This window comes from Camelus bactrianus, chromosome 17, assembly GCF_048773025.1.
Source record: "Camelus bactrianus isolate YW-2024 breed Bactrian camel chromosome 17, ASM4877302v1, whole genome shotgun sequence".
Taxonomy (NCBI): domain Eukaryota; kingdom Metazoa; phylum Chordata; class Mammalia; order Artiodactyla; family Camelidae; genus Camelus; species Camelus bactrianus.
The window spans coordinates 44,670,027-44,683,949 of record NC_133555.1 but is presented as its reverse complement, the minus strand read 5'-3'; the positions used below and the strand labels follow the sequence as shown (position 1 = coordinate 44,683,949).

Here is a 13,923-nt window from a genome sequence, read left to right as displayed (position 1 = left end):
CAGTGGTAGAGTGCGTGCTAAGCACGCACAAGGTCCTGGGTTCAATCCCCAGCACCTACATTAAAAACAAACAAACAAATAAACCTAATCACCCCCCAAAACAAAACAAAAAAGCTATATATTAGAACTATACATTTAAAAGGAAACATAATTCTATTACCGTCATTTTTATTACTATGTATATTTTTAAATTTTTACAAAATTAAAGTTAAATGTTTACGAAATTGGGCAGGCTGAAAAAGCAGCTTGCTTTTTGCTATTTGCCTTCAAATACCCAAGGGGTCTTGGGTGGCCCGGGTCTGGGATATAGATGTACACTAAGAACAGAACAGGACTAGCAGGCAAATAAATGTCAAAGAAGTCAGACCCCTTCTAAACTAGTGATCTTCAGTCTTGGAAGACAGAATATATGTGGTCAGGAGACAAAGAGAGGGAGCTGGACAAAAATCTCAGAGATTGGGGCAATAGTTTAAAAAACAGTTAAGAAACATGGTTTTAAACTAGAATTGCACGCATTAGCTTTTAAGGGGATAAGCTCCCTGTCAATCAAAACATTTCATGTCTGCTTTGAAAGGGAAAACGATCTAGAGAACTCCAAGGTGTAATCTAACTTCAGATTCTGAATGGTAGCATTACAGAAAAGTTAAACTTGCACTTAAAGAAAACTTCATGAAAGCAACTTTCCTCTGGTGGGCATTTCTCCTAACTCATGGAGCAGTCACTGCTCAACCTGTATAATCTTAACCAATCACGCTTCACTTCCACAGAGTAAAGATTAAGGACTCACATGCCAATGGGGACAAGCAGGGAACGCCTATGAGGGGGGCATGCTGAGTGTAAGGCAGAGAGTGGTGACTCTGTAATTCCACTCAGCTCTGTCTTGAAGTAATATTGGCCTTTGGGGATTTTTAAAAAATGAAAGCTTTGACATTTCCTGATTTTTATCATGTTGTGTAGACCAAATAATACATGAATAGAGGCAGACTGGATGTGGTCCAAGGGCTGCTGATCTGTGACCCTTGCTACTGTTTTCTTGGCATGGTCTTACTGAATACAATTTAAACTCATGCTTAACTCCTAAACTTTAACAGCACACAAAATGAAACTCATCTTCCACTGGTTATAGCAATACTGTAAAATAAAGCAGTGTTTCTGATGAAATTAACAACTTACTATTTGAGTAGAAAGAATTCTAAATTATTGTAGGGAAATTATACATGTTCACTGTAAAATGATGGCTCATTTACACTGTTTCATGATGCTCCAGGTGAAGAATCTTTACATCAGGTATCTTTCAGTTATAACCTTAAGGATACTCACAAGGCACCTATTTTCTCCATGCAGTGTCTAAACTAAACATACACACCAAAACATCCAAACACCCAACATGCCACAAACTTACAATGCACGATAAGCTGATGGAATATTTTATGGGAACACTTGCAACAATATAAAAAGTATAAATAATGAACTGAATACAATACATACAATATGTTATTCTGTTAAAACTAATGTAAATTTAGGGAGTGGAGGTGTTGGCAGGAGACTGGAGAATTCCTTGAAATGTGGATCTATTCAGCAGAGAGAAAACATGCAGTACAGAAGCAGAGTAACCACTCCACCTATTCTAGATTCATTAAATTTATCAAAATTATGCAAGGTGACTCCCTATATATTTAGATTCATTCATACCCTCTCCTAGGAAATAAAACTGGCAGTGTTAATCATTACCCTCTCATCTCCAATGCCCACCCTCACCAACAGTGTGATAATTCCAGTGCTTACAACCCATTTTGGAATTATTTACACTTAGAAGAAAAAATATCAAGGCTCTTTCCCCAGCAAAGAACTACCAAGGTTAATTATTTCCTCTAAGAAAACCACAGAGTTGATGAAAAAGAATATGATGTACCTAGAAAATAGAATGCTAGTAGAAAATACTCTAATTTGCAAAATTTGGAATTAGATACTAAATTTCTCTTGCAGTGTCTAAAGTTTTCAGACTATCATTTACACTTTTTAGTGAGATATTTTCAAGGCATTGCTAAAGTTCCTTTGTTTTTGAATGTTTACACCTGTGGGAGCAACTTGGGTAGTTTTAAAAAACCAGGGCTTTGGTAATAAATAAGGACAGGCAAAGAAAAATCAGCAGCAGCAAATTTTGCCCCAATGTGGCTACAAAATGATAGAATATTAAATGTTAAGAATTTCTGCTGAATAGAACCCATTCTTGATAATGAAAATAGGTGATTGAACGATAGATGCACACATAAAGTCTATAGATTCTTACCACCAATGGTATTAGCAGATTGTGATCCTGAACAAGTGTAAAGGCAGAATTAGGGTAAGGGTTATAATCCACGAAGAGGGAAGGAGCAGATTTAAAATGGATGCCAGATGGAAATAAGAAAGCTTTCGTCAGTTCTTAGAAAATAAAAAACCCTCAAGCAAAATAAGCAAACTTTAAAAAAATCCCAAAACCATTGATGTCTGTAACAAAAGCAGAACATTTAATAGTTTTTACAGCTGATAAACAAAAATAGGACACTTATGTACAAAGCAGATGAAATGAAGTTGCAAAAGTAAATGTAAATTCTTCAGCTTTTCTTCTGACAGCCTAAAATCTAAATAATTAAATGTTTAAAATTTTTATTATTTAAACATTTAATTTAAAACTATAAGTAAGAACTACAACATTGTCTAGCTGAAGAAAAATTACATGAAAAAAGCTACAGATTTCATCTTTCTTAAGACATACAGGAAAAAAACAGAGGGGTGGGGGGTGGGGAGACAAAATTTCTGACAGGCTGTACAATCATTTGTACATAATCAGTCACTACCAACAACAAAAGACATAATCCTTATATAAATACAAATCTGGAAGTCTCTCCATTGGGTCTGCTTTTATTGATTTTGGTTAGCCATCAGAACACACCTGCTTTGACCCAAGAGATTTTTTCCCCCCTAAATGGTGATATAAAAATATGGTAAGACCATGCAAACCCTAATGAATTACTTCACAACAAAGTGAAGATGGAGATCACAGCAAAATTTCTATGCAAAAATGTTGTAAAGAAACTTGCATCAAATTATACAGGGCCACGATATCTTTTTTCAAAAGAATTCGAAATGGAACAAACAGTCACTCAAGTAAATAAGCAAGCAAATGAACAAAAACCTCACCAATATGATATAAAAGTTTAGTAAGTTTTTTAGTGGGAAGGTCTTTTGATCTTAACATTCTACTAGATCTAAAAAGCCTATCATATTCTCATGCTCTAGAAGAGGATTTGAAGTACTGTAGATTGGGTTCCAAAGTGAAAAACCAAATGTAAAAAAAATTATTCTATATTCTCTTGAAGTGATCAGTAGTTATAATGCAATTAAAAGGGAGGTTCTTAAGTAACATACTAAAAACCCATACACAAATTACTTTGAATCTCTGCCAAGAGTTCAGTCTTAGTATTACTTTAGAAGAGAACTAAATAAAATATCTCACATAAAATTAAGTTTTATTCTTAAGATACTGGATACAGTTTTTGGTTGCTACCTTTATTTTTCTTTATGCTTCAAATTTCCTAACTTCACCATTATTTTATTTCCTGAAGGCCTTAAGAATAACAAGGTACAGAGAAGTATACAACAGGAGTATAAAATCCAGTTGACATTAGATTAAGAATAACAAGGAGAACAATTTTATCAGCTAAAATATGTAGCATGTACTCTGGGCTTAGGCAAATACATATAATCTCATCTTCACAATAATCCTGTAAGATTATCCTCTTCATTTTACTGGTTATAGAAGAAGTATACAGGAATGCAGCAATTTTAAATAACCTGGCAGAGCCAAGATTCAAATCTGGGCAGTATGGCTCCAGAGCCTATGATCTAAATAAATCAGTACTTTTCAGACCTTATTGTAACATAATTCACTTAGTGATCTGTTAAAGACTGAATTCAGTAGATCTGCGGTGGCATGAGATTGTGCATTTCCCAGGTGATGCTGAGGCTGGTCTGGGTACCACATTTGGAGTAGCAAGGCTCTAAACTACTACGCTACACCACTGAAGATTAAGTTACTTTAAACACTTACTCTAAAAACACACATGATCAAGGAAGAACGTGATATGATCTATTCCTAATTTGGTTGGGAGAAGAGTCCTTTTATCCAGAGAGCATTTGCCATTTTTCCCATTTGTAAATAATCCTCAATTTGCAAATCAATTTTACTGAGCATTTCTGCTTATTTTTAGGACTCCTGTTGAGTGCTCTCATCAATACTCTGCCTGGGATTTTTGACTTTGGAAAGAAGAGAATCTGCCAGGGTGACTGTATCTAATCACCACCCTAGCATTCTCTAAGCCCAGCTCTTTCCCCTGATTCCAAGATTCAGGAATCAAGTTAAAAAACAGACAAGCAGGGTGTCTGTATCCTGATAAATCACCTAAACAACAGTGGAAAATACCTACATCTAATTCTTTCCAAAATGGCCAAGTATATAGACAATTACCTCCCTAGAAAAGAATTCCTGTTTTAAGAGATAAGTGCTAATGAAAATCTCTTGATAAAGAAGGAATGGGAACAAACTCTTTTAAATTAATTATGCCATAAGTGTATGTATTATTCTGGAACATATAGGAATGGATCATTCATTTTACCTAGGCTCCAAAATTGTGCTTTTTAATAATTGTGCTTACGAGAAAGTCAGCTTCCAATAAAATTGCAAAAATACACGTCTTAAATTTAACAATAAATATAACACAACTTGTCACTTCCATTTATGTTTATTCTCTATGAATCAATACCTGCCAAAAATGCTAACTATACTCTAACAGATTTTTGTGAGGATACAAAGATATCACATATCTGTCCTTGAATAGCATTAGCTAGATGCAACCAGATTTGATGTTTATCTATGGCAATTATTTGGCCCCTAAAAAGCACAATTTTCCACATTTGCAAGTTTCTGAGTAGACTGTGAAAACCTTAATGCTAAAAGATTTGTGCTCTTAAAAATATCTCCATGCAAAAGTTTCTACAGCAGATGAAGTTTTTCTGTCTAAGTGGCAAATATCAATGATGCAGCCCTAATAACACACCAAAGACAAGACAACACCCACTCCAAAAATTCCAAAACATGCACAACAACTGACCCAAAACATTGAAAAAAAGATACCTTCATTTTTGTCAGGTGATGATGAACCTAAAGCACAGAACAAGAACTCAGTATGTGGCTTGTCTTTTTTGAAATTAGCTTTGTCTTTTTCCACTGGTCAAGCTCCTGATACAGTAACGCACAAGTAACACACTTTCCCTAACAACTTAGAAGTACAGGAGAAATGATAGGCCATACGTACGCTGTGACTGAGACACCATTTTTGTTCGACTTCTTCCTCTGGAATCTGTCTTCGCATTTCCCATACCAGCAAGTGGCGCTGAAAGTTTTGCTCTCACTCGGCCTAAAGAATAAAATTATTAACATAATTAAAGACATTTTCCCATAATAATATCAAGTAATGAAGAAAAGATCTCACTATAATTTTCTAATTGGGTGTGTTTTTTAAGTATTGTTAAATTCTGTAATAATGTATAATCTTCACTTACAGATTATAGTTGCCTTAAAATTAAAAAAAAATACATACTGCTTTTTATGTGTCACCCTATAAGCTAACTTTCCTTTAAGGGTAAGAATAAAGTCAAACTAAAAGATCTCCATTCTTAGTTTGATATAATTAGTCCACTAAAGTAGAATTATAAATACGGTAATTACCACAGGCATGCACTTGCTCTTAGTTGGTAGTTCCAATTCTAAAATTTCAGCTTTCATGAAATTTAATTTACTCTCAAATCCAGCCTACAGTTTAAAATATAAGCCTAATCTTAGAAACAACAACCCATACAATCTTTTTGACTGACAATGTACTTCCAAAGGGATTAGGGAGAAGATACAATATGAGGTAAAATATCTCATCTTTTCATCCTGGACTAAACATCAGATTACTACAGATGTACACGGACAAGTTTACTATTCTCTTTCCTTAGCCAACAAAATAATTATAATGACAAAATTATTTGAAGAAATACCAATCACAGAACTGGCACTTTTCTGCATGCATTTCCTTCTTTAGCTTCACACTCCATTCCTTTCTTCTCTACCACTACCTCATGCCCCTCCACGAAACCAAGTCACAAAGACCTGTTTCTAGAGCTCCTGAACAAAAGGAGACAATGCTTGTCAAAGTGCTTAAACAAACTGTCTTTAGAAAAAAACCAAAGTATATTACTAGCAGCTACTTTAGTGTTCTCAAGCAACAGTCTCAACCGCTATCAAATCAGAACCAAGACCAAACTTCATCACAAAGGGCTCAGAATCCTTTCCAGTTAAAAGGGGCAAAGTGTAGGGCAATCACAATATAAAGGCTAGCCTCATACAGCCATATAAAATATGAAGAAATATACCGAAGAGTAAGAAGAAATTACAAAATCAAGAAACGAGTGAGGGAAGATAAGAGAATAATTAAGAACAAAAAATAAAACAGAAGCAAAATGAGAAGTCTAGCTGGCAGAGTGCTAGCATTCTATCAACTTCCTCCAGGCCCCCAGTGAGCCCACAGTTCAGGACTTCTACCCTTCTACAGAGTCTGTTTAGAGCAGGACACAAAGTTCTCTTGAATAAGAAGTAAAACAGACAGAATTCTTCTTTTTGAAATGGAGAATGTACCCAACAAAGTAATTAGGATAAATTAAAGATTTTGATACTACCATTCTAAACTACAATGCCACAGTGCCAGAAACCATTTTTATAGAGTACTCTAATTTAAAACTTAAAATACAAAAACATTTCAAATATATCAGAGTAAATATGAGACCTTCAAAATGTTAAATCTAGTTGGTTTTGTATCACAAGAAAATGTCATCCATGTAAAACTTCCAAGAAAAAAAAAATTTCATATCAGAGGTTTAAATAATACAGCCTTTAGGCAGGATAAATATAAAAATGGGATTTTTTTTTCTTTCTACAAATACAAAAGTAACAAATAATAATTTTTAAAGGTAAACTGGCTCAGTAAAATAAAATATTTTATCTAGCGAGTTTTTTCTAATCCCAAGTGCAAATCATATACGCAATTCCCCAGTCACTGATTCAAAATCAAAGATACATTTAAAACCTGACTAAATAAATGCATTTAAATGCCAATGACATTTAAACTCCAATGATAAAGCAATGGTGCATGCTCTCCCAAAGTATAAATGAATTGGCATAAATTAAAAAATAGAAACACAAAACAAAAGCATTAATGTTTACAGGAAAAAAACCCTACGTACTAATTTTATATTAGACATTATTAAACACATTGAGCAATTACATTTTTCCAGCATGAGATGATCCAAGATATAAAGCAAAACTCCAGGATGAAGGATTAAAAAAACAAAAATAACCCACATGTATAAATAACACAACCAAACATAAAATGCAGAAGCTACCACAGCTGGCAAATTATACAGATTTGCAAAGAAATTAGCCTATTTTAGTTTCAAATATTTAATTCCTACTAACGAAAATATTAATGTAGAGATATTTGTGTTACTAGCAAAATGTATAATTCTTACCATCTTCAGATGCTGTTCCTAAATAAGAGAAATAAAACAATAAAATAACATTTCAACAAAATCTGCCAATGCTAATGATAAGAACTTCCTTGCATCTCCCACCCAAGATGAAAACAAAAGGGCAAAAAGAAAAAATATCTTCTAGTCTCATAGCCTTAAATTAACTTTTAAAAGGTTCATTTTGAGGTAAAACAAAATTTGAGGTAACCTAATGACCCACAGCACCCAAAAAGGTTAAAACTAGACAACTGAAAATAGCAAAATTCTATAACGAAGATTTTTATATGTTGTATTTCATACTTCAGATTTTAAGTAGTGAAAAAAAATTAGAGAAATTAATCACTCAAGATGCAACTCTGTCATGACTCCTCAAATGAAGATTTTTACAGCTCTCTTCAGTGTAATACTTTCTGCGCATTTCCAGATGGTAGTTTAGAAAATCTAAATGACAAACCAGGAACCAAATGCATGACCCAGGCCTCATTAACCCAGCATTTTCATCAAAGCATTACAAAGACCTATTGATCCATCAATATTCAAAATCATATGTGTTCTCTCAGATATCAGTGGAAACTGGCAAAAATAATCAAGTATAAATGTCTTAACTCACTATTACTATAAAAGCAATAACGTGTGTGTGTGTGTGTATGTTCGATGTTTTAAAAACACAGGATTAAATTAAACATCAGTGAGAGTCACAAAAAATGTAACAAAGGTGATTCTTCAAATAGGCTGATGTTTCTGACCCAAACAAGAAAAAATTTTTATCTGGAAAATGAGAATAATCTGTCTTTGAAGGATCCAGAATCTCAGTGTTAGAAGTGATATCGAACAGGTCTGAAATATAAAAACTATTCCTTGATGGGCTTTATTTCATTTAATAATTTCTTAACTTTATGAAATACACTAAATATACAGAGAAGCACAGAGACTCATTATAAGTAACACTCATTGCCTAACCCAAGATTAAATAAATCTTCCATTTCATCAGAAAGGAAGATACACCAATTTCAGAGTTTACGTAATAACTGACAGAAAAACGTACAGTTTTCCATTTTCCCTACATCACATACTATGACTTACAGGTTCAGGATCTTCTCACAAGTTCTTAAAAAAAAAGCTCAACATTATAGTACCTGATGCAGTGAAGGCAAAGTGTGAGTAATATGTGGTCTAACATTAGACCAAAAATACCATACAGATAAAAAATACCATATTGGATGAAGCAACTAGATAAACTAAATACTGAATTAAAAAGGCAAAGCTTAAAGTAAGTTCAATTTTGATTAAATGTTCATTTAAAGCTTAAAAAAACAGCATCTGCAACTTGCATTTCATTTTCATAAATAACCATATGAATCTGTAAAACATGTCATTTGTCTCTCTCTGTTATCAGCTGGTAAACTAGAGAGCTGAATCAAATGACTTATGAGATTCTTTTCCATTCTTCTGAATCTAGTATTTCAGAGACAGACTTAAGAAATCAAGAATATTCTAAAAGCTCAGGTAAAAATATTTAAGTTAATTGACTCTACTTACAACAAACAGCAACCTAACACTTGAGTAAACTGGAAAACCCAAAAACAGAGATGCTTAACCCAAAATTCAGAGAATTATGCAGCCATTTTCACATTAAGACTGCTGCTATTAAATAAGCAGTTTATTTTCAGAAACAAAGAGAATGAACAAAGATATTACACTGAATCCAAGAGCCACAAAAAGTTTCAGCAGTAGAATTAGAAAAGGAAGTTCTTACCATCCATTTTGTCAGAAGTATCCTCTTTGATGAAAGAGCAAGCAAAGAACAGAAGAAAACTTAGTTATATTAGAAAAAAAAATTATTATCCCTAGAAAACATTATTTTTAAGAAGACAGAATTCATAGCACAGACATATATATGAAGTCTGTTTTCACCTACAACATACTAGGAAGCTAAACAAGACCAAAAAAAAAAAAAAAAAAAAAAAAAAAGAACTGAATTGATGAGTCTGATTTTCAGCAGCCTAGGGAAGGTAGAGAAGTCCAGGTCCCAATCTTGGACCCTGCCCCATCAGGTACACCCAAGCTTGAGTCTGTGGAGTTTTTCCTAATCTAAGAGTCACCCTGCCTTGCCTCCTCTGTAGGCAAGAGGACACCCTCAAATTAGCTCTCTCATCACTATCCTGTCTGCTGCCTTGTTGCTTCCCCACCCCACTCTTAGTACTTTCAGTCCCTGGAAGACCTGAAATCTGGATAAATCTAACAACTCAATTTCTCTACCCCACTGCTGTAGGTGCCTCAATAAAGAAAATTATAAAATCACAAAGTCATGCATACTGGCACTACTAGAAACTGGGGTCATTATAAGGCTTGGCCTTAGTGACTGTGCGAAAAGTGTTAACCTACCAGGCTTGATGTCACTCTTAAGAAGAACCTACCTATGGGGCTGGCTCTTGGCTGGCCTTTGGAATTTAGTTTTGGATCCTGCTTATATCAAAGATAAGGTTATTGTGTGTGTGTGAGTGTGTGTGTTGTGGGCAGGGGGGAGGGGAGTATTAAATGCTACTATACCAACTTGCCTAGACCACTTTGCAAACACTGTGACTTATGGTGAACACCTGCTATCTTTTTCCGAGTATGGAATTCTGGTAGTTGTGGCTGGTTGTGTGGCAGGGTGCCGACATAACTACCTCCTTTCTACCCTCCTTCACCCTGGACTCAGAGTCTTAAGTGAGCTTTTCTGTGCAGAAACATTGCGCACAGGCTCTGCATTCATTGCAGGAGGAAGAAGCATGTTCTGTGTAGTCCTTCATTTTCACCTTTAGGAGGGATGACTTTGCAAGCCTGTGTGTGAACCTCCAGACTACCCGATGGGTCGTTTCCCTTGCTGATCCTGCTGTGTCCTTCTGCTATAAAAACCTCAGCCATGAGTACAGCTGAGTCCTGCTAGTTCTTCTGGCGAGTCTCCAAACGTGTGGGTGGGTTGCAGCAGGAAGCCCTGAAGAGTGCTCCTCCTCTTGTGCCCCTTCAAAGGCTGTTCTAAACCTCAAGGCCCCTCTCCGATGCCCTTTTTATTAACACATGATCCTGACTCTGACTCCTCAGGAAGTCACAACAACCTCCTGATGACATGTCTCAATGCCAACCCAGCCAAAATAGATCTGAATCTACCTCCTTTATCTCCATCCCTTCTACCTCAGTGAAATTGATGACCCATCCATATCCAAAGCTACCTCCCCAGCTATACTCTGTACATCCCATTCCTCATGCCTCTCACGAACTCTGGCCATAAACTATTTCCTCTCATTCTAGCATTTTAAATTTTCCCTTCTCCACTGACTCTACTACCTTGGGATAGAAACATATTTAACTCCTCCAACCTTAAAAAACAAAAAGTTCATTAACCTTTAACTACAGATAATTCCTACAATGTTCTTTCATCTCTTTTTGACTGTTAAGCATAGGAGTAATTTACACAGATTCTCCTCCCAATTTCTTCTGTAATCAACTGATATCTCTGGTTTCTGTCCACATGACACCACTGAAACCACTTATTTTCATTTCCATTTAAGCATGCCTAGCTGTTGAGAACAAATATTCCTAAATATGCATAGCTGTACCAAGGTTTCCTTAACACTAATTCCTGTCTCTCATCACACCAAGCTTCCTCTTTAGGATAAAGTTTTAAAGGGTAAACTCATGATATCCCTGCTGCCAAAGGACTCAGTAGTTCAATGGAGGAAAAACTCAGTGGCAACTGCTTTAAGTAATGTATTCAGTTTTAATACTGAAAGATTACAGTAAAAACAATTCTCTAATGACTTCCAAATCTACTCTCAAGCACAGATCTCTCCCCTGAGTTCTATGCCACTATATCACAATGCTACTATACGTATCTCTTTCTCACTATACCACTGTGCCTCTGGAATACCTCTAGTTTCATGTCTCAGAGACTACAAACTCAAAATGCATAAAAGTCAAAAACCTTTTAGCTGCTTATCCTTTAGCACCCTACCAATAGACTGACAGACTCTGAATACATAAGCATGTATCTCTGGATCCATAAATGTTCAGCCATGATAAGCAAGGCTCAAAGTAGAAGAAAACAAAGAACACGTATGTCACATCTGTATAAGAAAGTTGGGGGGTGGACAGAAAGAGAGATGGACAGAAAGAGAGATAGACAGGGAGGGAGGGAAGGAGAGAAGGAGAGAGGGAGAAAGAGAGAAAGAGAAACAAACAGAAGAAGACATAGAAGTAGAATGAGAAAATCTATCATCTAAGCCCTGGAAAGAGCAGCAGGCTAGTATTATTGCTCCTGAGTCCGAACCTGGGCTAGATGAAGAAAGAGGACAGAGGGACACCTTGCCCTTCTGTATTGAAGCAAACATGCCAATCAAATCTTAAATAACCAAAAGAAACAAATTAAGTCAATCTCAAGATACTGTTACGGCTTTCTCATGACGGGGAAAAAAAGGCTGCAAATGGCTTTGTAGTTCATATTAGAACATATTAAATTCAGTATTTCTTCTGGTACTAAAAAATAACAGATATTAAACACAATATTTTATTTTTAAGACTCAGGATCAATAAGTTTTATTTTTATCTGTTTTCCTTTTTTTCCCCCACTTAAAAAAATCTAAGTATATTTCATGCACCATAAAATCCACTCTTTTATAGTATACAACTCAGTGTTTTTAATATACTCACAAGATTGCACAACCCACATAAATAGCTAATTCCAGAACATTTCCATTGCCCCCAAAAGAAATCTTGTACCCAGTGATGTCATCCCGTTCCCCCGACTCCCAATCCCTGGCAGAACACAAACTACTAATTTACTTTGTTTCTTGTGGCTTCACCTATTCTATACATTTCATATAAATGAAATCATACAATATGCGGCTGTTTGTGTCTAACTTTAATAATGTTTTCAAGGCCCACCCACCTCATGGCAAGCATTAGTACTTCATTTTTATGTAATGTTCTCTTCTTTACGGCTGAGGAATACTCCATTCCACCGTATGCACACACCTGTTTAACCATTCACCAGTTGATGTACATTTGGGTTGTTTCCACTTTTTGGCTATTATGAATAACATTGCTATGAACATTCATGTACATGTTCTTATGAGAACATATGTGTCATATGTCTTGGGTACACAGCTAGGAGAGGAACTGCTGGGTCACATGGTAACTATGTTTTGCCTTTTGAGAAACTGCCAAACTGTTCCCATAGTGGCTCCAGTCACACTCCTCCAGCAGTGTATGAGGGTTTCAATTCCCCCGTAACCTTGCCAGCATCTGTTACCATCCATCTTTTTGATAACAGCCATCCTGGTGGGTGTGAGGTATCTCACTGTGCTTTTGATTTGCATTTCCCTGGTGACTAATGATTTTGAGCATCTTTTCATGTGCTTCCATTGGCAATTTATATATTGTCTTTAGAGAAATGTCTATTCAAATCCTTTGCCTATCTTTAAATCAAATGTCCTCTTTTTCACTAAGTTATAAGAGTTCTTTTATATATTTGAGATATAAGTCCCTAATCAGATATGTGATTTGCAAATGTTCTCTCTCATTTTATGTGTTGCCTTTTCACTTTATTTGATGGCGCCTTTTGAAGCACAGTTTTTAATTTTGATGAGGTCCAATTTATCTAGCTTTTCTTTGGTTGCTTGAGTGTTTGGTGTATTATCTAAAAAAATACTGCCTCATTCAAGGTCACAAAGATTTATACCTGTGTTTTCTTCAAGAGTTTTATGAAATGACTATAACTCAATAAAAAAAAAGTAAAAAAAAAAAAAAGAGTTTTATGGATTTTTTTCTTAGATTTGGGTCTTTGATCCATTTTGAGTTAATTTTGGGGGTATGGTATGAGGTAGGGTCCAAACTGATTTCTTGGCATGTGGCTGTTCCAGTTGCTCCATTATCATCTGTTGAAAACAATTCTTTCCCTACTGCATCGTCTTGGCATCCTTGTTGAAAATCAACTGATCATAAATATATGGGTTTATATCTGGACTCTCAATTCTATTACACTGGTCTATATGTCTGTCTTTATGCCAGTACCACCTAGATTTGATTACTGTAGCTTTGAAGTTCTGTTTTGAAATTGGGAAATCTGAGTCCATCAAGTTTGTTCTTCTTTTTCATGATTCCTTCTTCTATTCTGGGTCCTTTGCATTTGCATATGGATTTTAGGACCAGTTTGCCAATTTCTATAAAAAGGTAGCTGGACTTTTGAAAGGGATTACATTGAAACTGTAGGTCAATTTCCTATCTTAATAATGTATGTCTTTAAAGAACCTGGGTGTCTTTCCATTTATTTAG

General features: G+C 35.3%; 1 protein-coding gene across 16 annotated transcripts in view; it reads right to left on the bottom strand.

The window, feature by feature from the left end:
• The window catches only part of CLASP2 (cytoplasmic linker associated protein 2), a 153,282-nt gene that overhangs the window by 49,395 nt on the left and 89,964 nt on the right, over window positions 1-13,923 (bottom strand). For 7 of the 16 annotated variants that reach the window (XM_074345330.1, XM_074345319.1, XM_074345324.1 and 4 more), the window contains 4 exons: window positions 9,368-9,391; window positions 7,612-7,629; window positions 5,358-5,459; window positions 5,177-5,203 (listed from right to left, as the gene is read on the bottom strand). In XM_074345330.1, the coding sequence (XP_074201431.1) occupies window positions 5,177-5,203; window positions 5,358-5,459; window positions 7,612-7,629; window positions 9,368-9,391 (171 nt within the window). The remainder of the gene's footprint in view (window positions 1-5,176; window positions 5,204-5,357; window positions 5,460-7,611; window positions 7,630-9,367; window positions 9,392-13,923) is intronic. The other 9 variants (XM_074345321.1, XM_074345322.1, XM_074345328.1 and 6 more) reach the window with 3 other exon arrangements.